The 24,659-nt window shown below is 44.5% G+C and overlaps 9 protein-coding genes across 9 annotated transcripts; 4 read left to right on the forward strand and 5 right to left on the reverse strand.

Moving 5' to 3' along the window:
* Positions 1-1,608: 1,608 nt before the first annotated feature.
* I203_102124 (uncharacterized protein) lies at positions 1,609-5,119 on the forward strand (the record flags this gene model as incomplete). Its single annotated transcript, XM_065517030.1, has 3 exons — positions 1,609-1,698; positions 1,762-4,144; positions 4,203-5,119. 3 exons carry the CDS (start codon positions 1,609-1,611, stop codon positions 5,117-5,119), a joined length of 3,390 nt encoding a protein of 1,129 aa, XP_065373848.1.
* A 687-nt stretch (positions 5,120-5,806) lies between these two features.
* I203_102125 (uncharacterized protein) lies at positions 5,807-6,630 on the forward strand (the record flags this gene model as incomplete). The annotated part of the gene is made up of 3 exons (XM_019146629.1): positions 5,807-6,224; positions 6,309-6,446; positions 6,518-6,630. The coding sequence occupies 3 exons, from the start codon at positions 5,807-5,809 to the stop codon at positions 6,628-6,630; spliced, it is 669 nt and encodes a 222-aa protein (XP_019004162.1).
* Positions 6,631-7,032: 402 nt separating this feature from the next.
* I203_102126 (uncharacterized protein) lies at positions 7,033-7,694 on the reverse strand (the record flags this gene model as incomplete). Its single annotated transcript, XM_019146630.1, has 4 exons — positions 7,033-7,088; positions 7,160-7,226; positions 7,321-7,442; positions 7,514-7,694. 4 exons carry the CDS (start codon positions 7,692-7,694, stop codon positions 7,033-7,035), a joined length of 426 nt encoding a protein of 141 aa, XP_019004163.1.
* A 558-nt stretch (positions 7,695-8,252) lies between these two features.
* On the reverse strand, positions 8,253-10,420 carry I203_102127 (uncharacterized protein; the record flags this gene model as incomplete). The annotated part of the gene is made up of 11 exons (XM_019146631.1): positions 8,253-8,339; positions 8,410-8,532; positions 8,603-8,678; positions 8,744-8,874; positions 9,008-9,236; positions 9,304-9,466; positions 9,530-9,721; positions 9,785-9,862; positions 9,939-9,986; positions 10,046-10,184; positions 10,265-10,420. The coding sequence occupies 11 exons, from the start codon at positions 10,418-10,420 to the stop codon at positions 8,253-8,255; spliced, it is 1,422 nt and encodes a 473-aa protein (XP_019004164.1).
* Positions 10,421-11,444: 1,024 nt separating this feature from the next.
* I203_102128 (uncharacterized protein) lies at positions 11,445-12,935 on the reverse strand (the record flags this gene model as incomplete). Its single annotated transcript, XM_065517031.1, has 3 exons — positions 11,445-11,688; positions 11,757-12,229; positions 12,312-12,935. The coding sequence occupies 3 exons, from the start codon at positions 12,933-12,935 to the stop codon at positions 11,445-11,447; spliced, it is 1,341 nt and encodes a 446-aa protein (XP_065373849.1).
* Positions 12,936-13,221: 286 nt separating this feature from the next.
* On the forward strand, positions 13,222-14,288 carry I203_102129 (uncharacterized protein; the record flags this gene model as incomplete). Its single annotated transcript, XM_019146633.1, has 7 exons — positions 13,222-13,225; positions 13,288-13,295; positions 13,354-13,390; positions 13,446-13,539; positions 13,603-13,814; positions 13,888-14,051; positions 14,148-14,288. 7 exons carry the CDS (start codon positions 13,222-13,224, stop codon positions 14,286-14,288), a joined length of 660 nt encoding a protein of 219 aa, XP_019004166.1.
* A 2,129-nt stretch (positions 14,289-16,417) lies between these two features.
* Positions 16,418-18,094, reverse strand: I203_102130 (uncharacterized protein; the record flags this gene model as incomplete). Its single annotated transcript, XM_019146634.1, has 6 exons — positions 16,418-16,953; positions 17,048-17,227; positions 17,292-17,362; positions 17,440-17,555; positions 17,641-17,876; positions 17,950-18,094. The coding sequence occupies 6 exons, from the start codon at positions 18,092-18,094 to the stop codon at positions 16,418-16,420; spliced, it is 1,284 nt and encodes a 427-aa protein (XP_019004167.1).
* Positions 18,095-19,767: 1,673 nt separating this feature from the next.
* I203_102131 (asparagine-tRNA ligase) lies at positions 19,768-21,600 on the forward strand (the record flags this gene model as incomplete). The annotated part of the gene is made up of 4 exons (XM_019146635.1): positions 19,768-20,009; positions 20,135-20,252; positions 20,359-20,496; positions 20,560-21,600. 4 exons carry the CDS (start codon positions 19,768-19,770, stop codon positions 21,598-21,600), a joined length of 1,539 nt encoding a protein of 512 aa, XP_019004168.1.
* Positions 21,601-21,951: 351 nt separating this feature from the next.
* On the reverse strand, positions 21,952-23,978 carry I203_102132 (uncharacterized protein; the record flags this gene model as incomplete). The annotated part of the gene is made up of 6 exons (XM_019146636.1): positions 21,952-22,118; positions 22,182-22,247; positions 22,307-22,484; positions 22,536-23,111; positions 23,174-23,256; positions 23,321-23,978. 6 exons carry the CDS (start codon positions 23,976-23,978, stop codon positions 21,952-21,954), a joined length of 1,728 nt encoding a protein of 575 aa, XP_019004169.1.
* Positions 23,979-24,659: the final 681 nt, after the last annotated feature.

Raw genomic sequence — 24,659 nt, forward strand, 5'->3', positions numbered from 1 at the left:
GAGCAATAAGCACTATCAGTCTCAATTGTTGAGACTTGTACAAGTACAAGAAGTGACTGTAAGATACATTCGTGTCAGTTCACATTGGTACGAACAGAACTGCCATTCCACTCACCATTTTGAATTCAATTCAAAGTTGATGGTCGTCAAGGTAAGCGTTGGGAGAGGAAACCAAGAGCCATACTCTAAACTCATTCTCCTCTCCTCCTCTGCTGATACAAGGGTCTGTCTGATTGCTGTGGTTGGGAACATTACTGATTTGCTCCACGCCAAGGCACAGATGACGGGCGATATGCAAGTATGATCGTCTTGTTCTCGTGGTTCAACGTCAATCCAGGGAATCGATGCCAGCGAAAGGAGATTCCTTTGGTCTTGATGCCCGACGCGTCGGTCCGGTTGATTTTCCAGCAAAGAGCATTTTGTTTTTCTTCTGCTCAGAAGCTGAAGCTTAATTGTGTATGATCAAGAGGATGCTGATGAACATTACTTGTAATCTCATCGTTGCTGATTGTTGAATTATCTGTAATACCATCAGCGACATTGTAACAAAGTAGATCATCATCATATGTCTTTTGTACTGTACCAAATTTAGACCAAAGGACCTACGTCGAACACAAGAAAAGCTTTTAAAAGCACGCGTTTCAGTTCCAGATCAAGATCAATTCAGATTCAGATTTCAAATTCCAATCATCATCATATCATTCACCCATCTACGGTACATCGTATATAATCAGTTCTACCTCATAAGCCCACCATCTTTCCTTCCCGCCCGGTCCTTGTCAAAACATTGGTGAGTGTCATCCGTCTTTAATTACCGCTTTGACCTCTCAACTTGTTTAGGTTGTAGATCTCGTCTTCTCGCTTGTCTCACATTGATCATCGATTGATGTTGATGTTGGTGTATTCTGCAGATCAATCACCACCTCATACTCTCACCCGACCAACTCGCTCACCCACGCTCATTCAGGCTTGACGCCATCTCGACATCCAAATAGCAATCGTCTTGAAGACGAATTCCGCCCAGTAAGATCGAATTGCATTTTGTGTTTATTGTTAAATTGATCAAAGGACATCCCCTCGGTAGGATCATATGGGTTTTAGCTTAGTGCTCAGTGACACGGATCACCGAGGATCAAAGGCGCATTGTCCTCTCGCTGGATTGGGTTTGTATGTCGTATACACACACGTATACACACGACGCTTGGCTCACTAGATCAATAGAATAAAACAAATACAAAATACACGCCAACATCAAAAACTGTTGAAAAAACAACATCAACCTCAGAATCCCCACATCCCCTCTTCTTCCTCACTCATACCCACCATCCCACCTATTCTCGTCATCTTCAACATCCAGTAACGAATGATTGAACCGACCTTTACATTCATTACCCACCCACGCTCATTTACATCTTGACGACTTACGATTCAACCTTTTTTAACGAACGAATTTCACACTGTTACTACCATCCTGTCAAATATCAATCAACCTGTTTTAAAGGAACCCATTCTGCCTTAATCCAACAAGAAATCCCAACTCCACATCTCGTATCTTGTTTACGCAATCAGCGATTCACGTCCTTGCTACCCAAAGTTCTATCAGAGACGATGTCTTTTGTTGCTCATGAGAGGAGTCCTAGTTCGTCGGGATCCGAAGAGGAGAAGCGGGCTCAGAGGTTAGCTTCTGCCAAAAAGAAGGTGCGTGCACAGATCATCCTGGTATTCTGTAATGGCTTACCCACATCTGCAATCTACTTGCAGCTGCAGACTTACCGAGCATCTCGTTCGTCCGAGAACTCAGATTCAACTCCAATGGTCTCTTCGTCCTCATCTTCGTCCAAGCCCCCTTCGCCCACCAAGATGATGCCTCTGACGACAGAAGCAAGCATCAACTCTCCCTTCACCTTTCCCCAATCACACTCTCGATCATCGAGCAAAAGTAAAGGCAAGGATATCGAGCTCGATCAGCCGGTCAAATCTATCACTGGTGGGCATCGACATAAGAGATCAGATAGCCAAGCCCATCGCCGACAGAGATCATCCATCGCCATTTCATCAAGTATGACTCTGGGTCAGGGACTATCGAGACCTTCGGTGATGGGCGTGTTTGACGGTCCCAAGGAAATCATCACGACTCCCGCTACACCTTTGCTTGACTCACCTGATATCTCGCCTGAACCGAGGATCCTACCGGATGAAAATCACGAAGAGGTTGCAGCTAGATTGTCCACCTTCTCGTTTGGTTCCAAACCACCTATGTCAACTTTCCCACCGAAAAGAAGGCAGCAGCAACCCTTATTATCTTCACAATCTCTCTTTTCGCAAGAATCATTCCCATCAACCTCACCCCTTGCTTCTCCCACATCTTCCGCATCAGCGCCAAACCTCAACAGACTTTCGACGCCCTCTTCACGACCTCCCAGCTTCCTCCTCACTCATCCTACTCCTTTAGCCTTCGGTTCACCTACTCCGAGCAACCCCGCTGCATCAAGTCTGGCAAGTCTACCTTCATCACCTCCTACCCCTGCTAGAAAGAGGCATTCGCATACTCGTTCAAACTCCATTTCTCTTCCCAACCTCAAATTATCCGGAGCACGTCCTACCTCACTGGGCATCCCTCCCAGTATTCCTTCGTCACCATGCTCACCGACTAGTGTGAGTGACAGTGCGAGTCGATCAAGGTTGTCCAGCCCGATAACAGGTCAAAGACTAAAATTCGAACCTTCAGGTAGAGGAGCGGAAGCTGAAAAGGAGAGACAAGAGTCTCGTCGCAAAGCGTTGGAGAAGTTGACCGGTGGACCGTCCGCCGCGTCCAGATCTCCTATAGTGGAACCACAAGTTGCTGAAATTAGTCTCCCTGATCTGGACGATGAAGACTCTTCTTCTGTCGCTTCGTCTAATCGACCATTGTCTGGAGCTTTCGGTTCAGGATCCGGATCAAACTTCTTCAGTCGCCCATCTTCACTTACGCTTCCTTCTCTAACCGCTTCCACAACTTCCTCTGCCTCAGCCATGTCGTCCTCAACGTTCTCCTGGGGCTCACCGAACGACCAGCAATCGCCTGTAGAACGCTGGTCCGGATTCGGTTTCGGTCTAGCTAAAGAGTACGGAAAAGACGATGGGATGAACTTTGGTATGGATCTGTCGACAGCTATGGCCAAAAGACCATCGATAAATCGTCAGCTCAGTGCTTTGGCTGAGGTGGATGAGTCAGAAGAGGATGAGGGAGACTTTGCCGATAACGAAGCTCCAACTGAAATGGTCAGGACTTTTTCCGATGAACCAGAAAGTATAATCTCTTCTTTCCCCGTGGAACCTACACCCAGCCGTCTTCGAGAGCTACGTCTGCGATCATCTATAAGCTCTTCGACGCCTCGTCAAGAATCGATGGATAGCGTTCATTCTTTCTCATTTCCTAGACAATCAAGTGCATCCCCCTCCGCTTCGTCTCCTACGAAAGGCTACGGGTCGATTGGTCGAGGAAGACCAAAACCACTGACCATCGGATCGACCACTTCCACACCGTCAAATATGTCGACTCCTAAATCAGCTGGATTCTCCTCACGTAAGAGGACTGCACCTGGATCGGGTTCTAGGGGAAGCTCAATCTCATATAAGAAAGACGATAGCTCTTCCTCGTCTCATGATTTGTCCATCGGTAATGGAAGAAATGTCTTCTCCCCCGAGTCCGTGACTTCCCCACCTTTGCATCCCACCAGCCCTAAATTCTCTGGATGGGGAAGTTCATCAGCTTCAAGATCAACCACTCGTCCGTGTCCTCGACCTAGAACATTGGTAGGTTTAGGAATCGATAACACCGGATCCGGGAGGGTTTTAGGGGAATTGGATGGAGTCGATGAAGAGAATTCGCCTATCCCAGGAGCAGTATCGATGTGGACTTCCCCTATTCCAGACAACAACGATACTATCCATCCTTATCATGATGAGAATTTTGGCATACACGATAGGAGAGATAGCTTCGCCGATGAAGCTACTTGGAGAGATGTTCAGCTGGATATGGAGATGGAGAGAGAGGCTTTGAAGGAAGATGTGGAGTTGCTCAGGAATAGATGTGCGAGTTTGGAAGAGACGCTTGAGATGGAAAGGAAAGAGAGTACAGTGTTGAGAGAGAGAGTCAGGAAACGTGAGCTTGAATTTGTCAAATTCAATCGTCGATTTGCTTAGCTGACGTCTTGCATTAGTCGGTGATCGATTATCAAGCGTTTCATCGGTACCTACAGACAGATCTTCCTCCGATTCTCATGCTGCCGAATCACGCTTGATCGCTGAAATGCGAGAACAGCTCTTCAACCTTACAACTTCCCTTGAAGCGGAGCGCCGAGCGAAAGAAGCTGCTTTGACCAGATTAGCAGAGATTCAACGACCTGCCCAGCCATCTCCGTTGTTCGATGTAGCAGTAGATAACGAATCGGTCCGTACTGCGATGTCAGATCATCCGGTCTTGTTGACTCCTTCGATTGCTTCGCCCGTAATCACTCCTCCTTCACCCCTTGCCCAACTCGCTTCGTCCCCTCCGATGGAAGGATCAACGCATTCCACGCCAGATCCCAATTTAGCAAGAATGAAAGGTTGGGGTTTTCCTAGAGATCCATCGCCCGTCAAATCCAACCAATCGAAGCGAGAATCATTTTTCGGGTTGTCGACTGTACTGAAACGAAGTGTCAGCGCGGACGAAGCTGAGACTCACAATGGTGTGGATCTCCCATGTTTCGTCTTACCTGACCAGACCCCGACTTCGACTACCCTTGGTGCGTCGTCAACGTCGATATCATTCTCTTATGATCAAAAGCAGCAAGATGAATATACACCTAGATCCGTTTCTGAACCGATAACGAAATTGGCTGAGAACCCTTTATCGGAAGTAGACACGGAGGCGGATATGGGATTTACAAATTCAGCTGTATCGTTTATCTCATCTTATCTACCGAAACATTCACCATCTTTAGATCTCAAGCGATCCGATTTACATGTCCAAAGGTACATAGGGAAGGATAGTCAGTTGTACAAGGTATCGATGGAGATAGGTGAACTTGAAAAGTCGAGATTGGACTTTAGAGGTTGCTGTAAATGCTGTACTGGAACTGTCATTGAATTGTAGATGCTTGTCATGTGGACTGCAGAGTTGAGCAGGGAGGAATGGGAGCGATGTCTATCTGAAGTTATCATCATATACTTATATATTATTATTTTTGATTGCTCATTCACCGATGATCAATTGTCATTATATTGGGGATGTACTGTAATGTACTGCATATAACGAGGAGAGTGGTTGTTCTTATGTTTGACATATATAGTATGAAGGTCATGATACATGCATGCTTCATCTTGTAAAGTGGCTCGCACATCCGATCGTGCATTGATACGGCGTTGAAAGTTTGCATACCCGATGCTGCAACTTACAGCTCATTTGGGATAGAACAAGAGAGAGTACATACAACAGTTCAAACATCTTTCCAATGTGACCTACGACTGTTTGCTCATAAACGCAGTGCCGTGCACCTCACAGGCCGTTACAGTACTGCATGTCGTGATGATTTGTCGGGAAACACTTGAACTTTAATTTTGGAAAAAGAAGGTTGTTTGGATTTGCCTTTTGCCACTCGGTCTGTCTTGGTACTGTAGGTGTATGTACAGTATATAAACCCCTCTTTGTATGCTTCTGCATCTCAATCTAATTTCTCTTCGTTACATTTTTCGTATCTCACTCTCAACTATCAATGCAAGTCAAAACCCACTTACTGGACTTCAGACTTGCAGATCACACAACTCAATCCAAGGAATCAAAATGACCAGCTATAATCCCCTGATATCATCATACACCATCGACTCTCACCGTAATCTATCATTCACAAACCCAACTGGATCAAGCGGTTGGATGTGTAGACAGAGCGGTACGTGGGGAATCCAAGATTGTTCTGGGTTCTCCATCTCAGTAGGATCAAATGGTCCAAAGGGAAAATACGGAACGATCTTCTTTGAAGGTGTTTTCGAAGGTGGCAAACATCAATTCATACCTGGCAAGGATTATACAACTTCTTCAGATGGAACTTTCAAGTTTTATCATCCCGATCCTACCAAGCATGCTTGGTTAGTGGTCAAGTCAGGTGGAAGGTTAATGTATGAGGATAGTAAAGGTAATTTCACGGTCGTTGAGAAAGAAGGGAAAGTGACGTTTGTTGATATTTTCGTGGAGAAGGACAAAGGTAAGTGGCGAACAGCAACTCTCGTTACCCATTCGTATAGTATCTGTTGAGCTGACTTATTTGTGCTTTATTCGGGATCTTTAGTAGATGGTGAGGATGCGGCTTCCGGTGAAAATGCAGACTGTGATAGTCTCACTTCCGAAAGTGTTTTCATGCCATGGGTGAATTTGGGTAAGCTCGTACCTGCCAAGCGAATTGGGAGGGATCAAGACGACAATGAAGGTGAGCCGATATCTGACCATTTGAGTGGTACGGATAAGATCGCTGATGATCCAATTGGCGATCGCTTCCAGGAAATTTTTCGTCTCACCAACAAGGCTTCAGTGATAAGGTGAAGAACATTCTAAAAACTCCAAAATGGGTGAGTAGGGGAACCGCATCGGGTCAAGCATTTAGTGAAAGTTAGCTGATGATATTGCTGGATTACTGTAATTCGACTTGTCAGCTTCATTTTCAAAACAGCAAATAAGAAATGAGCTACTGTATCCAATCAATCCCAGGAAATAAACACACAGAGACACTGTAGGTTGCTAGACATGTAGTATTGAATTGGTCGAAAAAAGTCAGATCGTAAGGACATTGAAAAGATGAAGTGACACTTGGAATAATTACTGTTTGTATATTTTCGCAATGGTATATTCGATGTATATCTGATAACTGTCCTCCAAGTTGTCCTTGGACGTGCTCGTCCGGGGTTATAAGTAATAACGATACAGTATCTCGTATTGCATCTTACGACTTTTGAGGAGTATACTTCTCAGCTTTCTCTATACTTTTACAGTCCGTTTGACTGACTGCCCTAAGGTTATCAAGCTTTTTTACCTCTACCTTTGGGCCAAATATATTCTTCATCCGGGAATCTTCCTGTGCGACATACAATTACTATAATCAGCAGAAAGCGAACGCCGTCATCTACCTACAGTCGTCAAGCTTACCTTTCTCCCACTTGACTATCTTGAGTTTACCCTTTTGACTCGAACTTCTATCAGTTGATTGATAATGCTACAGTACATGAATTTTCACGCATTACATCAATTATTGTACTTGAACTGATCCTAACGTCTGAAAGGAAGGCAAACGCTACTGTATTGCTGACCTTGAGACCGAGACCCAAACACCAAACACTCCAATTGTATTTCCTGCCCTTCTCATCATACTCGACAGGTCGATTGTATCTGATTCTATATCTGATACTATACACCATCCATTCTTCCCATTCTGAAATGCATCCCAAACCACAGTGAGCTTATGAGCCTGGATATTCAAATGAACATGAATTGTGGACTTACGGACTCGTACAGCGGGTTTAGTAGGAGGCTTTTCTTCAATATTCTCCTTGGTTTGGTAAGCGAGATCGTGAGCAACCTCAACCTCTTTGGCAGACGCTGTAGCTTCACTGGGAGCGAGAGACAATTGATCGGTGTCTGAAGTGAGAAGAGGGGTCTTCTCGTTGTACTCTGATAAAGACATGATTGCTGATATTTATACTAGGGTCTGTAATCTCAGATAAATTGGACGGAAAGTAAGAATATGGATGTACAGTATGGTATGATAGACCGCTGTGATAGTTATCAACAGATCGAGGAAGGATGTACAGTGGACATACTGATTTAGGTTATAACGTATGGTATGACAAGGATATACAGTATGTCATATCGCTTACGAAGATGGATGAAATACATGCCAGCTTCTCCCATTTTCACCCCGGTGCGATACGACAGCGTCTTATCATCTGATCTAAGCACTACAGTATTTGAGCCATGTCACAGTATCACTATCACCGCAACTGTGAAGGTTATTGCTCTCTGAATATGAGATCACAGGGATCAACGACCTCCACAGTGACACGTACCGCAAGTATATTTCCAACATCAAGGTCAATAAGGGAGCACGCAGTACAACCTTCTTCGATATTGCCAACCTTGGAGTATTTTCGACCGTGGGAGCGAGGGTTATTCGATACATGCCATGTGATCATGTCTATGTCTTTTTCTATGGATACATTCATTATTTTCCCCATATGATCCCTTATGAAGAGTTATCTCTACATGACCATGCTCCTGCTCCCTCGGCAGCAGCGTACGAATCTCTGATGTCAATCACAGCACCGTATGTCTACAACAACATGATCAGCAAAAACCTTATCCGTCTTCGCAAACACCTATGAGAGAGGACAATTACTTACTCCTGCGACCATCAAGAATGAACCTAAAGCGATCATGAAGATATTCCAGAAAAGGAGGAACTTATATAAAATGGTCTTGTTGGTGGTTCTCTTTTCCCAGTTATCGTATAACCACATTCCGGCCTATTCGCCCAAACCATCATCAGTCTGGGTCTTAGTCTCGGATTTCACGATTGCGGAATAGGTAGCTTACCATGAGTTGAATACATAAAACCGTACCGAACAAAGCTCCTACAAGAGAAGCGATACCGTCGAATACAGGGATGGCGCTGATATATGATGACACGCCCATCAGCGAGATGATCGATGAGAGTAGAATGTTTAGACAACTCACCTAGCAATGATATATGAGAACAAGACACATCCTATGACACAGCTGTACCACACAGCGTAGTGTTTGGTGGAATTGTTAGTGAGGTGTTTACTTCCTCTTAGAAGTCGGACGAAAAGGAATTTTGCGGGTAGCTAGAATTAACGCAAATGGTCATCAGCCTTCCTGATCCTTAGTCGATGACACATAATCCAATCCAGGATGGGTCATGCCACAAAGGCTTGGAGGGGTATTGCTAAGATACCGAGTCGGGAGGAAACCACTTACATGAGTAAACATCATAGCAGTTACGAATAAACCAGGTAAAGCAAGACCATAACAGATTTTCTTTAAGGTACCACCTGCACTTCCCAAAGCTGGCGAGGCAACGAATTGACCACAGTAGTAATAGACCACAACGCCGACGACTGTATCAACAGCAGTCACGAAACTTTGGGAGAGGAGCATAGATTGGGTGTATTTCCTTTGATCTCTCATCTCGGATACGATACCGAAGCTGCGTCACCAGTCATACAGCATCAGTCATAGCCATAGCCATCAATGGTGCTGAACGGAAAATTTACAATGCTGGTGTACCTGTAAACGCGAATACCAATGCTGACACCGCGGTGATAGCTTCTGTGAAAGTAGGTTGACCCCAGATTACTAATCCTTTATCCCACGCTCCGTCCTGAGGTGCTGTGGCAGGTCGATCTTCCACTCCGACGGCGATTGTTAAGGTTAACACTGCAATATCAGAAACAATCAGCATGCTTCACTTACGACTAATCACGCTTGAATATCACTCACGAGCACTCATGATCGAAACCAATCCTACCCATCCAAGCCAAGATATCTTGCCCAAAGTCTGTATACAAGACAAGAAGAAAGTAACCACTGTAGCTACAGCTACGAAGACCGCCGTACATGTACCGTGCGAGGAGATCGCATTGAGACCGATTGAGATACCCAATAAACCAGATGCAGCTACACATGTCATAACTAAACATACAAGATCAGCTGAATGCTGTTAGAGCCATGGCCTATTTAAAGCGATGAACTCACAAAGCCAATACATCACAGCTATCACTTCCCTTCCTAACCTCCCCTTAAATAGTAGATGTCCAACATCGTCGATACCGTCTACATCAAGAAATCTTGTCTTTAGCTATCTATCAAGAGGAATAACGGACTTATAGTGGTTATAACTCTAACTCACAAACTTGGGGATGTCTCCTTTTGAATTGTCCTACGACGTAATCTGAGTCTATGAATATCGTCGGTTCGATGTTAGCTTAATCCAATGTATGGCTAGCTGGTACTTACAACAGATGATGCCCGAGATGACCCATAAACAGATTATTCCAGGTACGATACCCAATACAGCCAAGGTGGAAGGTACACTCAATACTCCTACACCGATTTGCGATTTGATCAGTAAGACAGTCGTTCCTAGCCATCCGACCTATACCATCGACAGTTTCAGCAAGACAATCTTCGCTTCACTGGTATGAGAAGCGCAGAACAGTTGATAATAAAACTCACATTACGGTAGTTTGGACCGTCTTCACTGATGGTACCGAACACATCATCGGTCTTGACAGTTGCTGTCTCAAGATCGGTCTCGGAGCTTGAGTCTAGAACAGGTGATTCCTTCTTCTCTTTGTTGGAAGAGTGGGAATGCGAGAAACCGAAAACCATCCTCTTGATCTTTATGGCAGTCTGGTAGGGATGTGTGCAGAGGGGATGAGGAGATTATGTAGGCACGTTGAGGAAAATTGAGGGATGGAGATGATTTGAACCAAAAGCAAGATGATGAAAAGCAATAAAGGATATATAGTAGTACAGTAGATGGAAAAGATAGAGGGACGATTACTTGCGAACACAACACAGTCTCCTTACATCTCCGGAAACCGTCATTGGATTGATCCTGCAGTACTAGCGAGTACAACACAAGACCACTCAAACTAAAAACTTTTCGGATCCAATGTTTTCACGGTCATACCTTGGTTTGATTTACCGAGCCATGAGTCATGACGACTAAGCGGTAAGTTTGTTTCGCTTAAACGTGAAACGTCCATCTGGATCCAGAGGGCAACACGAGAGGGAGACTTTTGCTGTCAGATGTTGATCAGGGTAATTCCTTTTCGGAGGTCGGATTAGGAGGTTTCTGGGTGGAATGTTTAACGCCGTTCCGGTCCCGATAAATTTTCGAGTGCGACCCCTTTTCTGGTTCATCCATGTGATGACGAAAGGTCCAAGCTCGTGCTGCTACCTATTGTTATGTACCACTAACATTCTTCCTTTACAGTCCTTGGATCGTGTAGACCTTCACGTATGTCCGAATGTATTCAAAAATGTGATCCGAAAAGCCAGGAAGGCATGATCTGTTTACGCAAAAAACGGCGACTGAGCGATCATTACATCACTTCTTGGTGAATCGAATATCAGATTTCGCCTGTCTCATTCAGTGTTAAGCTCATAGGAGGACAATGAAAGCAGCCCAATCGGGTCTATCGATATAATGAGATCTGAAATACGCTGACACTTCTACTCTTTCACATTAATAATGTACTCGTCGTGACTATCCAATAATCGCAAGGACTGCTAGAACAGGATCAATATCATATATACATGTATATCGACAGCTATATGCGAAAATTCGTTGTACCTATTCTCCCATGTATGACGCTGAATCATTACGCAAGATGGGATTCCCAATTCATCAACGTTTCTTATATACACAAGCTTTCAATATATCTTCACCTTCCTTAACCCTCTCTTGCCATCCTTCTTCTCCCCTAGCTGGACCAAGGGGCACAGGCGATTCCTTTGTGAATCGGAAAAGAGTGAAATGGGTCGAGGGCGAATCCTGCTCTTCCAACTTGAGTCCAAAGGATTCCACTTTCTCTACAAACGCTTCTGTAGATGTGAATCTCGATGTCACTTCGGCGATATGGAATATACCTCTACAGAGACACAAAATTAGCTTCTGAGCTGCATACTATTGGATAGTTGGCAGAGCTAATCCACTCACCCTTGTTTGAGTACTCTACAAGCTTCGGCTATTCCTCCTACCCAATTCTTACCCATCAGACTCAAACAGCAGACCACTACATCCACAACTTCTGAGGCTTTTTCGTCCCTCTTACTCTTCTTCTTTCCCTTTTCTTTCTTAGTTGCCTGCTCATCTACCGATGCTTCATGGTCTGTACCACCAGGTCTACCGGGCAAGGGAATTTGTTCCAGGAAATCAGATTGGATGACCCATCCTTCTGATATCTCCTTCTCCTTGACTTGATCACTACTTCCGGGTACCCCCGAGTCTCCTACCAGATCGTACGATAGTACCACCTTGCCTTGAGGTACTAAAGTTCTGGCTAGGCCGGCATCACCACAACCGAGATCTGCGATAACCGTGCCAGCAGGTAGAATTGAAAGAGCTTTGATGATGTGTTGAAGCGGTGGAGAGGGCCATCCGGCAGTAAGCACTCGGTGGGTCATGTGGTACTGCGTAGGCATAAGACAAGATCAGCTTGACCACCACTGAACAGCGAGATGACAGTCGAACGATAAACAAAGGTCAACTTACATCAGCAAAGATCTTTGGATCCTTCTTCATCATTTCAACAGCTTCCGTCGATGGCGTAGAGTACAATTGCTCGTTGATCCATCTGAATCTCGCTCCTTCAAGTTTAGCTTGCATATTCTTCTGCATATCCGTCAAGTTTTCTCCGCCGACTTTGATCTTTCCCTCAGGTGATGAAGATACCGGAGGTATGGGAAGTTCCACCGGACCACTCTTCTCTTTGCTTTTATTCTTTGGCTGCTGCTGGGGATTAGGCGTAGACTTCTCCTTCTTACTCGACCCAGGTGTAGACTGACGCTGGACAATATGACTTTTCTCCTTGCCTTTCGGGGTGTCTACCACTTTCGATCCCTTCTTCGATTCGACATGCGCATTTCCCTTCTTCTTCTTACTTGATCCACCCATACTTTCCGTTCCCAATTTCTCCTTAACATCTCCCTTCTCCAACTTACTCATCAGCTTCTCGAGGTTCGCTTGAGTCGATTTGAGAAGGCTCTCATCGTGATGACCACCTGTCGAAGGTCGTTTTCGTTTGTTGTTGTTTTTGGAGGGTTTTGCGAACGCTGAAGTGAGTGACGTCGAGGGTCCAGCAGCCGATCCTTCGAACGCTGAAGGGAACAGTGACATCTTACGTGGTGATCTCTACCTGGTATCTCGGACTCAGATGCAAGAGGGAGCGCGATTGATGAATATGCCTTGGTAGAAAATGTGATCATAACATGTCGTTGAACGACAACTTCGAGTTTAGGATGGGGCACCGACTCAGCCAAAATTTGATTCCGTCTTCAGTCTTTGGTCACATTCGAACGATGTGAAGGAAACAGCCTGGAATTCAACCTCTATCCCAATCTCACCCTCTATCTCTGTCAATATCACAGGAAGACTCGACATTGGACAGTCACCGGGTACAAAAATGGGTGAGTCAATCTGATCAAAATGGGTATAGATCGACTTTGCTGACATCAGTCTTCCCGTGTAGATTATCAAGTGAGTATCTCTCTGCTTTCTTCGACACACTTCTGTATCTCCGCTAACTTGTCAATAGAATCGAGCTGGTGCAAACAAAGGTAGTGGTGGTGTTGGTGAGTGATATCTTGTTAAATCACGAACAGTGAGACTTACTGATCTTCTGCATAGCCGGAGCATCCGAGACAGCAGTAGATCGAAGAGAGAGATTGAGAAAGTTAGCTTTGGAGACGATAGATCTAGCGAAAGATCCATATATTCTTAGGTGAGTTTCAGAAATATCGGTAAGCTAACAGATCAGAAGTGTCTCATGCTGACCCTCCTGCAGAACCCATTTGGGTACGCTTGAATGTCGATTATGTCTTACACTCCATGTCAACGAAGGTTCCTATCTCGCCCATACACAGGGAAAGAAACATCAGACAAACTTGGCTAGAAGAGCAGCCAAGGATAACAAAGATGCTTCTTTGATGATCCAGGCTCCTCCTAATGCTGCCCAGCAAGTCAAGAAAAAGGTTTTCGTCAAGATTGGACGTCCAGGTGAGTATGACGTTTTTCCAGTTTTAACGATCACTCGAGAGGTGCTGATGATGCATTTCTGCGACATGAACAGGTTATAAAATCATCAAGATACGTGAACCGGTCAGTCAGAGGATGGGGTTATTGTTCACCATTTCGTTACCGGAGATCAAAGAAGGTGAAAAACCAAGAAGAAGATTTATGTCTGCATTTGAACAGAGAAGGGAAATACCAAATAGAGCATTCCAATATTTAGTTGTGAGTTGTTTTACCCTCTGCCTACAGTCTCCTTTGTCTCTGCATGATAGTATGTATACCTGAGTGTTGCTGACGCCGTTTAACAAACATACACAGCTTGCAGCAGAACCATATGAGACTATAGCATTTGCGATCCCCTCGAAAGAAATGGTAGATCAGGAGGAAGATCCGGAATCAATTTGGGAACACTGGGATCAAGATGAGAAAGTGTATAGCTGTCAATTTTTATACAAGTAGAGTTGGTTCGAAGATCGGTTGAATAATTCACTGAAGGAGAGTCCTGAATCTTATGTATGTGTGAGCCTTTGTACTATATCTGCATCTATGAAAATGATATTTAGAATCTGCACGATAACGCAATCGAATGGGGGGACCGTCGTATCACTTTGGCGACGATCTGACGCTTTGAGGCTTGATCTTGGCACCCAAATTGATAGTATTTTGTATTTAACACATTATTCATTCTGTAGCATCTTTCGATCATACACGGCTTATTCATTCTGTAGCATCTTTCGATCATACACGGCTGAGATCTTCAAGAAATCCGAACAATACTGAATCATCTTAATAGGGTTTGACGTTGTTGAAAGACTTCTTCTAGGAAGATAATGTAGAGGGATGTTGTTATCGAGAATACCATTGTATGTCGCAAAGTAAAGTAAAACCTCAAGAAGGTATTTCCATCCAGACGGAAGACCTTCAGGATAAAGCATGGTAGCATGCAGATGTGGCCTCTAGAGCACGCCTCGAAGGCATGTTGAGTGTATTTGCGATTCTCTATTTCTTAGCTCTTCGCTTCGTACTCGCTTCCCTTGGTTCCGATCATCATCCTTGCCTATCCGGCGTCCGCACCTTGCTACGATATATGCGTATCAAATTATGAAAGATGCACAAAAGTGTCTATGTGTAGACGTGTTTGGGTTTCAACTGAACTTTTTAGCGTTCTCCTCCCAATCTTAAAAAGTGGCGCCTTGATGATGCATCACAAATACACATGCACGCACATAATCGGTTGTTATAAGTAACAGATCTAAGGAATAGGTCTTACCCTAAAGGATCAACCTGTATGCGAACATGATAGTCTTCCAAAGGGAAAACTTCAGCCCTCGAAATGATCTAGGATGCCTCGCCGATCTCAAAAACGACCATTTCCGCATCACTTACCATTTTGGTAGCATGGTCTGCTGCCGGATGACCATTGTGGTTGATCGGAATTCAGTAAAGCGAATATGCACCTGAATCATGTGAAGATAATTTGGTTGATGGCCAGAGAGACCCTTTCAAACACGACTTTGAAGTGCGTTTTGGGGGGACATGCTTAGCTCGAATGATTTCGATGTTTCGATGTTTCGATGTTCGATGTTCAGTGCAGTACAATGAAAGACATAGATACCCCTTGATATACTTGGAAAAATCAATCTTCGAAACCCCAACTCAATCTTTCGTCTATCGTCCTACTGAGTTATACTTATCAATTACAACATGTCAATTCCTGTCGAAGTGAGTACATGTTTAAATCCGGGTCTTTATTTCTCGCCTTTCCTCTTCGTACCGTTCACTGCTCAACAAGATCTGACGAATAAACCTGTACATATCCAATCCAAAGTTCCATGAGGTTGTTTCACTTCCTCACCAACAAGATATCTTCCAAATTACAATCGAAGTTGATTGTTTCAAGCCATTTGCGCTTGCCTTTGACGAAGTTCACAGAAGGAGACATCCAGGACATCATGAAAGTCCTTTCAGATATCAGTAAGTTCTCAATCTACATTCTCAAGTCCCTGTTGACTGATCCATGATCCATGATCCATGATTCTTGATAGATATATCGTCGAACGACCTTATGGAGGTGGAGTGATGCTTATAGATCCTTCCCTGGCGAGTCGCTAAGCATCATCAATCTGATTATGAATACAGAATCTACGTAACACTGTGCAGTAAAGTACATTCCGTCACCCAAGGCGATTAGATGTACTGCGACTACTGTGCAATCAACTTCAAATGTGACGCTGTGACGCCGGTGATGATTTATAACGGCTACGATACAACGATGTGCTATACCATTACCTGTTATATGGAAATGCATGTACTCGAACTACTACTGAATGAAAGATGATTATATTGTCCATGTTACGTATCGTTTTTCCAAACATGATTGTTGCTAATGCTGTATGAAAGCTACTACCTAATTATCTGTCATCCGTCATTATCTCAACCTTCAATCCACTCTAAAAGGACATCTTAAATGAGATGTTGTGTTGTGATTATAATCCCCTTCGGTTCTGCCCTGTTTCTTCTATCTACATGTTAAATGTCATTTCGTTACATTACCAAATCCGAAAATATTGTCCATGCAAAGTAACTGATTATACTTGAAGGAAAAGAGCAGTTAAGAATCCTAAACCTGCTAAAGAAAATCCTGGGATCATCAGGGTGGAAGAGGCAGAGGATGATGAGCCCGAATTCGCAGCGGCGGCAGCAGTAGCAGATGATGTCGAAGTGGAACTGGCGACTTGAGCCGAAGTAGTAGAGGCTGAACCGGAAGTTGTCGATACAGAAGCAGAAGCGGAGGCAGAGGTAGAAGATTGTTGAGAGGTGGTCTGATTGGTCACGGCCAAGGTGCTCGCTCCGACTGACATCGTAGTGATAGCCTCGGTGTTGGTCTTACCGGAGTTGACGTACCAATCCATACCCCATGCATCAGCGACATTTTTGATGGTCCATCCATTCGATCCGATGCTTGGGAAGATTGCCTTGAAGACATCGACCTCGGTCTGCTGGATTTCGTGCTCAAGTAATAATAATCCGTTGGTCTTGTTTCCGGATAACCATTGATTGACTTGGGAAACGACCGAGTCGTGAGTATATCGAGCATCACTGCCGATAGCCCAATCAGCGGAGTCTAGCAGATCAAATTGGTAAGCGATACATTCTCGACCAGATTTGCAGGAGTATCTGGGGGAGGAGCCTAGGGAACAACGAACGTATCTACTTACCAGTGTTCCAGACAACGGTCTCAAGTCCGAAAACTCCTTTCGCAATTGCCCTAACTCTGTTATCGACATCACCGTAAGGTGGTCTCCAGTATTTGGGGATCCGTCCTCCATTGAGATCACTGATGATTTGCATGGTCCATCCGAGTTCACCGAGAACCCCTTCGTTGGAAAGGGTAGTAGCTACACGTGAGAGATGTATGATTAGTTCAGCTGGCAAGCCAGAGGGATTGACAGGGAGACTTACTGTATTGATGAGACCATGTGTGAACACCGATAAGTCCACCGGCATCGACAGCAGCCTGCATACCGGTAGGACTACCAGGAAGCACAGGTTAGAACATATGTATACACCAAACGGGAGGTCCGGTTCCGCCATGGAACAAGACACTTACTTGTATACGATATTACCACCAATCATGAAATGGGTAGCAGCAGTTGAGATGTTGTTGGCGGCCAAAAAACTGTACAAGTCTGGTGAAGCATCTCCTGGTCCATCATCGAAGGACAGCTAAATGAGATACGAGTGAAGATCAGTCACGCATCATGAGATCGAGAGCAAGACAGGTCCTTTGACGGGATCGAAAGAGACATACAGCGAGGACACCCGAAGGTGGATTATACAGATCTTCATCCGTCGTACATTGGTAAGTGAATGAACAGATCTTCTGATCGTATGGAGTTTCACCATCGGCATAAGTTGGATAACCATTGTTCGGACTCGAGGGCTGAACGTCAGGTAGATTGATTGTTTTCAACTTATCTGTCCATGCTTGAGGTAACGAATCGGTAGGTGGGGTACTACCAGGTGCTGGATAGTTTGATGCGAAATCTGTTTGAATCGAATCAAGAGGAATGATCAGCAAAGATGCTCAAAGGTACCAGGTACCAATATCCGAACTCACTTGGATCCGAAGGATTAGGAGCTCTTTTATAGAATAGTTCGTGGACTGGTGAATCTCGAGGCTGGACCCATGATTCATCGACTGGTGCGGCCGCAGCAGCGATAACCAAAAATGAGAAAGTCGAAAGTAACGTATGCGTGAACATGTCTGGCTGAATTTGATGAATGCTCCGCGCAATGATGCGTACGTGCAGTAAGAGGTCGAAATGAGACTGAACCGGATGGATGACCAGAAGAGGATGAGAGAAGCAGAGGCAGGCGAAAGAAGAGGCGAAGGGAAGGGAGATAAGGAAGAATGAGCTGTTATGTTAGCTTTTATACACTTATTGTGTGGGTTGAGTGGACCAATTCACAGAGGCGGAGATATGAGTAGTCGATGGTTTACAGGTGGACCGTGCGGTGTTATTGTGTTTCGGTTCAACGGTACAACTTCCAACTTACCCTAATGTTTGCCTGATTTTCAAGTGTTTAGTTCAGGGCCATCCGATGATCAACCGCCAAGTATCCCGCACTCCAAACACCAACACAAAGCGGTGCCTGAGATATTACTTCCGAAATACAGCAGGAGTAAACAACTGAAAAGTAACAAGCAGACGTCAGCAAAGATCTTTCTTGTCTGCAGGATTCAAAGGATCAAGGACGAGAAAGAGAAGGCTTGATATGCTCATTCAGATGACGCTGCCAGAACGTCATGAGATGGCATATGGATACTACACTATACAGATACTAAGCGAGTCAAATGAGAAGAATAAGGACAAAGAAGAGAAGGGGTAAGAACGAAAAGAAGCGGTGTACGGGTACGAGTAGTGACGAGGAAATTCAATCCCCGCTCACTCACATGTCTTCGTTTCTTTCTTTCTGACGATCTAGGAGTTTTGATGCCAAGATAGGTTATCGTGGAACTATTTGAGACTGAGACTAAGGCAGTGTGGAATTGATTGAGCCGAAAGATGATCTTGGTCAGGATATGTAAAGGAGCGTAATGTGAATCAAACGAAAGGTGATTGTTTTGTCTTGTCTGCAGAAGAGAGAGTATCAGAGACGAGAAGGGAATAGATGGAAGGAATTGAAGCTGGTATCTTCCAGTCAAAAACAAGATCTTGTGTACTATTGTACATAACCACCTCTCTGCTCTCCGCTTGAACGATCCCGCAAATTGTGACCCATCTGGCTCTTCTACCATTCGTACCGCAGGACATACAGTCAACGTTGTAACTGTACGGGCTTGTTTACTTTTTGTCTTCCCTATCTCACATGTCCTTTGTGAAAAGCCTCCACATCCATGTTCTATCCGATGGGCAGGTCAGAGGTTTCAGTCTGACGAACATAACGTTACAGCTTACAGCACGCTGGTGGTGTTTGTCTTGGACTGTACCTGTATACATATGTACATATGCCCGCTAATCTGCATTGCGTATATCTCAAGCATGGGTCATGCATGGGAATTTTCATTTCTGAAAAAAAGCCATATATCAAATACCAGGTCTAGATATATCGGTCGCCATACGACACACACACGCAATTTGTTCTCATTGTATCAACAGAAAGAAAGATCTACATGCATTCATCATAATCAATACCCATATAAGACCAGTGGACGTACCGTCATGCACACCAAGACCAGGTCCATGGTGAGGGGTGAGGGACTAAGTTGGGGGAGTGAGAGCGGGATGAGTTGCAAGTGGAGGTCAACTTCAAAGCTAAGGTAATCTGGAATGCCGAAATTTCACCTTTCTCGTCCTGTACATAAATCGTCCCTCAAGTCATTCACTACACCCTCATTTCCAGGTTTCTCTCGGTGTCTGTCCAATCGGGGAAGATGAAAAGGACATCAATTAAAGTGTCCAATCTCCCCCCGACCCTACGCTCCATCCTATCTCAGCGGACCGCCCAAATCGCAACATCCACAACATCCACCGACTCACCGGGAGAACCAATTTCCGTCAATGGATGGATCAAATCTATACGGACGCACAAGAATGTTTCCTTTGCTGAAATCAACGATGGGAGCTCGGGAAAGAGCCTGCAGGCTGTGCTGAAAGGCAAGGGAAAAGCTGATGGGTGAGTGAACTTCCCCATCTTATCACATCAAGTTGTCTTACGATGACAGTCTGACATGACCCGTCACCGACTCATGCAGTGTGTATCTATATAGCTGACTTGATGGATTATCTGCATTTTCGCAGACTGACGAATGGGACCAGCGTAAATCTCAAGGGAGAATTGAAAAAATCAAAAGGCCAAGGACAAGATTTAGAATTATTGGTGAATGATCTGAACATCTTGGGAGAGTGCGATTCCGAGGTGAGTTGACCCAACATGCGTATGGATAAGAAATAACTACATCGCATCTTACATCCAAAGCCAAGTTGTTTTTCATTGCTAATTATGTCTATGGTGTGACGCGTAGACATACCCAATCCAAAAGAAATCACTACCTAATTCTGTACTTCGTGATAACGCTCATTTGAGGTTCCGTACTTCCCAGACCGCAGCTGTGATGAGGATAAGGGATAATATCATGAGAGATTGGCATGATTGGTTCGAGGTGGGTGATTTATCTATCTCATATTCTCTTCTTTCTACTCACAAAAGCATGTCTAATTCGTAGGAAAACGACTTTATCCATATACATACCCCTCTCCTTACTTCATCAGATTGTGAAGGTGCCGGGGAAGTATTTACTCTCCTAGATCAACCTAATCCCAACAGTCCACAGACGACAACATTCTTCCCTCATCCTGCTCATCTAACCGTATCTTCCCAACTTCACTTGGAAGCTCCCACTCATTCTCTCTCACGTACATATACATTATCACCTTCATTCAGGGCCGAACCAAGTTTGACATCAAGACATTTGAGTGAATTTTACATGTTGGAAGGTGAAGTGGGATTTATAGAAGATCTAGATCAACTATTGGACGTTGTTGAGGATGGAATTAAATTCAGTGTAGATCGGATACTGAAAGAGGGTAGTAAGAGAGGTAAAAGGGTTAAAGAGGATTTAGAAATGATATCGAAATCCTCGAATGACAATTCGGAGATTGAGGTGGTAGAACAACAAGGAGTGATCAATCGATCGGATCCATTAAATCACTTGAGACAAATACTCGCTAAACCATTTACGAGAATCGATTATACTCAAGCTTTGGATTTACTTAGACAAGCTAAAGAGGAAAGAAGGGAAGAAGGTGAATTACCTTTGAAAGATGTGCCGACTTGGGGAGAAGGTTTGTCGACAGAGAATGAAAAATGGTTGGCTAATCATTTTAATGGACCGGTGTTCGTTATGAGGTATCCCAAGAAGATCAAACCTTTTTATATGTTACCTTCGTCCACCTCCACAGGGAAGAATGGAGAGGAAGAGGGTGGGGAGACAGTAGAATGTTTCGATCTCCTTTTCCCCCTCATTGGCGAGATGGCCGGTGGGTCCCTCAGAGAACATCGTCTAGATCATCTCACTCGTGCGATCGAACAGAATGGAATGAAGGTAGAAGACTACGAGTGGTATATTGATTTGAGAAGGTACGGATCGATACCTCATGGAGGTTGGGGGATGGGTTGGGATAGATGGATAAGTTATGTGACGGGCGTGGGGAACGTAAGAGATGTGGTGGCTTACCCGAGATGGAAGGGACATTGCAAATACTGAGTCTAGTAATGTACATAATATAGAAGATATGAATGGCAGGAGCTAGCTCGATCACTCGCATAGTTCGTGGATACAGACACATATAAATCTCATACGTCATGTGACATTCATCTTATAATATTGACATGATATATACAACTTCCCCATAACCTACATATTTATACACAATATCATTACATACTTCACTTTCAGCACGTCATATACTAGGATTAAAAAGGTCTTATGATCTATACACACATACTCTGAGGTAAATACAAACCATGGTCTGCCTGAGTTCTTTACGATATCACTTTCACTTCTGACTCTGATGTTCGACTCTCCTTACTTTACATCAATCCTTACTGAATTCACCTAATCTACCTCCATCTCAACCTTCCTTCGCTTAACGTTGTTTCTAGTAGTCAATTGCATCATACTGCAATGCTCGGAAAGATCCGAGCCAGCTTCTGCATACCTTTTGGTAAGACCGATCTTTCGTTCCAGTTCTTTATCTTTGATCTCAACGAGTTTGGTCAGAGCTATTCACATCCAATCAATTTAGCTGACTACCATCACCGATAAGAGGAAGAGACGGAACTCACATCCCTCGATACTTTCAAAGTGATGGTGGGTAGAATTCAGGCTACTGCTCAGTTTAGTATGTCCCTCTATATCATATCAACACATACAATAAGCATTTTGTGCGACCGAGTTCCACCTCACTCACCCTTGATAGTAGCCCAAGTAGGTTGGAATTTGGGATCTCCTGTATATTTCAGAACTCCCTCGAAGACTTTCTCACGATCGATGAAAGATCTGATCAGTGCGAAGGGATCCTCCAACTCAACAGGAATTTTGAATCGGGCTTCAGGCTCAGGTACAACGTCTTCGTCCGCTTCCGGATCCTGTAATGCTTGTCAGTATTACGATTTGAACGTCTAAGACAATACACTCACTTTGGCAGAAGGAGTAAAGTTGAAAGTACTCTCATCCCTACCAGATTGTCTTTCAGGAGTTACTGGTTGACCAGTTTCGTCGAACGTCAAGACCGATTCTTCCATCGGGATTCTTCGTGAAGGAACACCGCCCAGCTCGTCATCGAATGAGGGACGGCCTGGCATAGAGTAAGAGTTATACCCATTGGTGGGAACCCTTCGGGGAGGATTTACAGATGGTTTGATATTTCGACCCAGGTAGATGGGTGTATGAGGATCTTCTGGTCGATTCGATTGATGACCATGAGAGGTCTTACCAAATCTAGGATCAGTATCATAGCGAGATGAAGATTGAGATACACTATTCGAACTTTTGAAAGGGTATTCAGGCCTGATCCGAGCAGCATCGGTATGAGGAACACCATGTACCACTGGAGTTGGCTCCTCGAAATTATCGTAGTCTTCACCAAGCTCGTCGAACTCTTCCTCAGCTTGAAAATCGTTTCGGAATTCATGAGTCATCGGAGCTTGCTCTCGAGGAAGTGTACGAGTGGTCTGGGCTGGAGTTTGGCCGTGGTACACTTGCCTTTCGGGTTGCTACAAGCAACGGTTCAGCTTGATACGACAAATATTGAAATGTACAAGCGAATCAGACTTACAGCTAGAGGGATACCTTTATTACCATATCGAGGTGGAGGAAGCATATTGACTTTGAAAGTATCTTGCTTGTGAGCATTATCGGCTAGTTTCATCAAGTATGAACGTAAGCAGTATAGGAGGATAAATAGGAGAAATTGACGACTCACTTTGCCTACTTGTGATATTACCACGAGGGAGGCCAGAACTATTGTTGCCGATTCGGTCCGCCTCCTTCACATTGCCTGGGTATGTAGCATAATCTTGTGCTTTGACAAGTCGATTATTAGCATTGTGAACATCAGCTTCCTGAGGTGGTGGTCGATTGTGATGATTTACTCGTGTTGAGTGATCGGTAGCACCTCGGATGGGGTTCTTTTGATGATCTTGAGGGCTGGAGAGTCCAGCTTGAGAAGAAAGTTTACCTTGTTGAGGTGGATTACCTTGACCGTCTGTATGGGTACGGGGGTTTTGAGATTTTCTTGGGTCCATCGCTTGGCTAGGTGGAGCAGCTTGATTCAACGGTAGGTGTTGAGAGCTTCTTTGAGTAGACAAAACCATCGCTTTGGAGGTATCTTCCGTTTGACTTTCTACTTGGTTAGTAGTCTGATATGCAGAAGGTTCGATGTAATGCTCGTCGATGGGAGAGATCCGAGCTCGTGGAATGGTAGGAGTGTGAGGAATGAATGAGGTGAGTAATTCTAGCGGGATGGCTGGATTCTTGAGGAAGGCTATTGGTCTGACCTGATGAGTACTTTGAGGACTGATGAGATTAGTATGAGAACGGAGAAAACCACTCGATCTGGGTTTGTGTTCTCTGATTGACATGGCACTAGATCAGAAGTAAGCAGTCAGTACAGAAACGAGAGGGTATGGTCTGAGTTGTCGTGATGTGTTCATTCTACCAGAACTTGTACAGCTCGAGGAGGAAAGGCCAAGGGGAAGAAGCACATATATGATCAGAAAGGACGGATACACATACAGACGACTCATAAGAAGTATAAGAAGGGCCGGCAAGAAGACGGGATCGTGAAAGTCTAGACTATGTGTGATGCTGGTGCATCAATGTATGAGACGCAGAGCGAATGTGAAAATCAAGGAAAAGAAGAAGGAAGAAAGGGGAGGTGAGAGAGAATGCAGGGCGACGAGGAAGTAGGACAAGGAAAAATGATTTGGCTGAACTCACCTAGTGCTGAGATGGGGAGGGATGAGAATGCGCTGTGGTGCCTCCTCACTCGTACATCAAATATCCAGCTTTGAGTGAATAGTGAATGGAGTGAAGAAGGAAAAGAAAGAAAGAAAGAAAGAAAGAAAGAGGAAGAGGAAGGAAGAAGAGAAGTGACTGGTCCACTCATCTATCTATTCTGGGTGGACCTACAGAGTGGAGGAAGAATACGAGGAGGATATGGCGACTGGCGCACCTAATTCGCGCACTCGCCCCTGAAAAGCGGGTGCCTATTAGCCGGACCACCTCCAGTATATCAAAAAAGTTGGAATGAGCAGAGGTTG

This window comes from Kwoniella mangroviensis (genome assembly GCF_000507465.2).
Source record: "Kwoniella mangroviensis CBS 8507 chromosome 1 map unlocalized Ctg01, whole genome shotgun sequence".
Classification (NCBI taxonomy): domain Eukaryota; kingdom Fungi; phylum Basidiomycota; class Tremellomycetes; order Tremellales; family Cryptococcaceae; genus Kwoniella; species Kwoniella mangrovensis.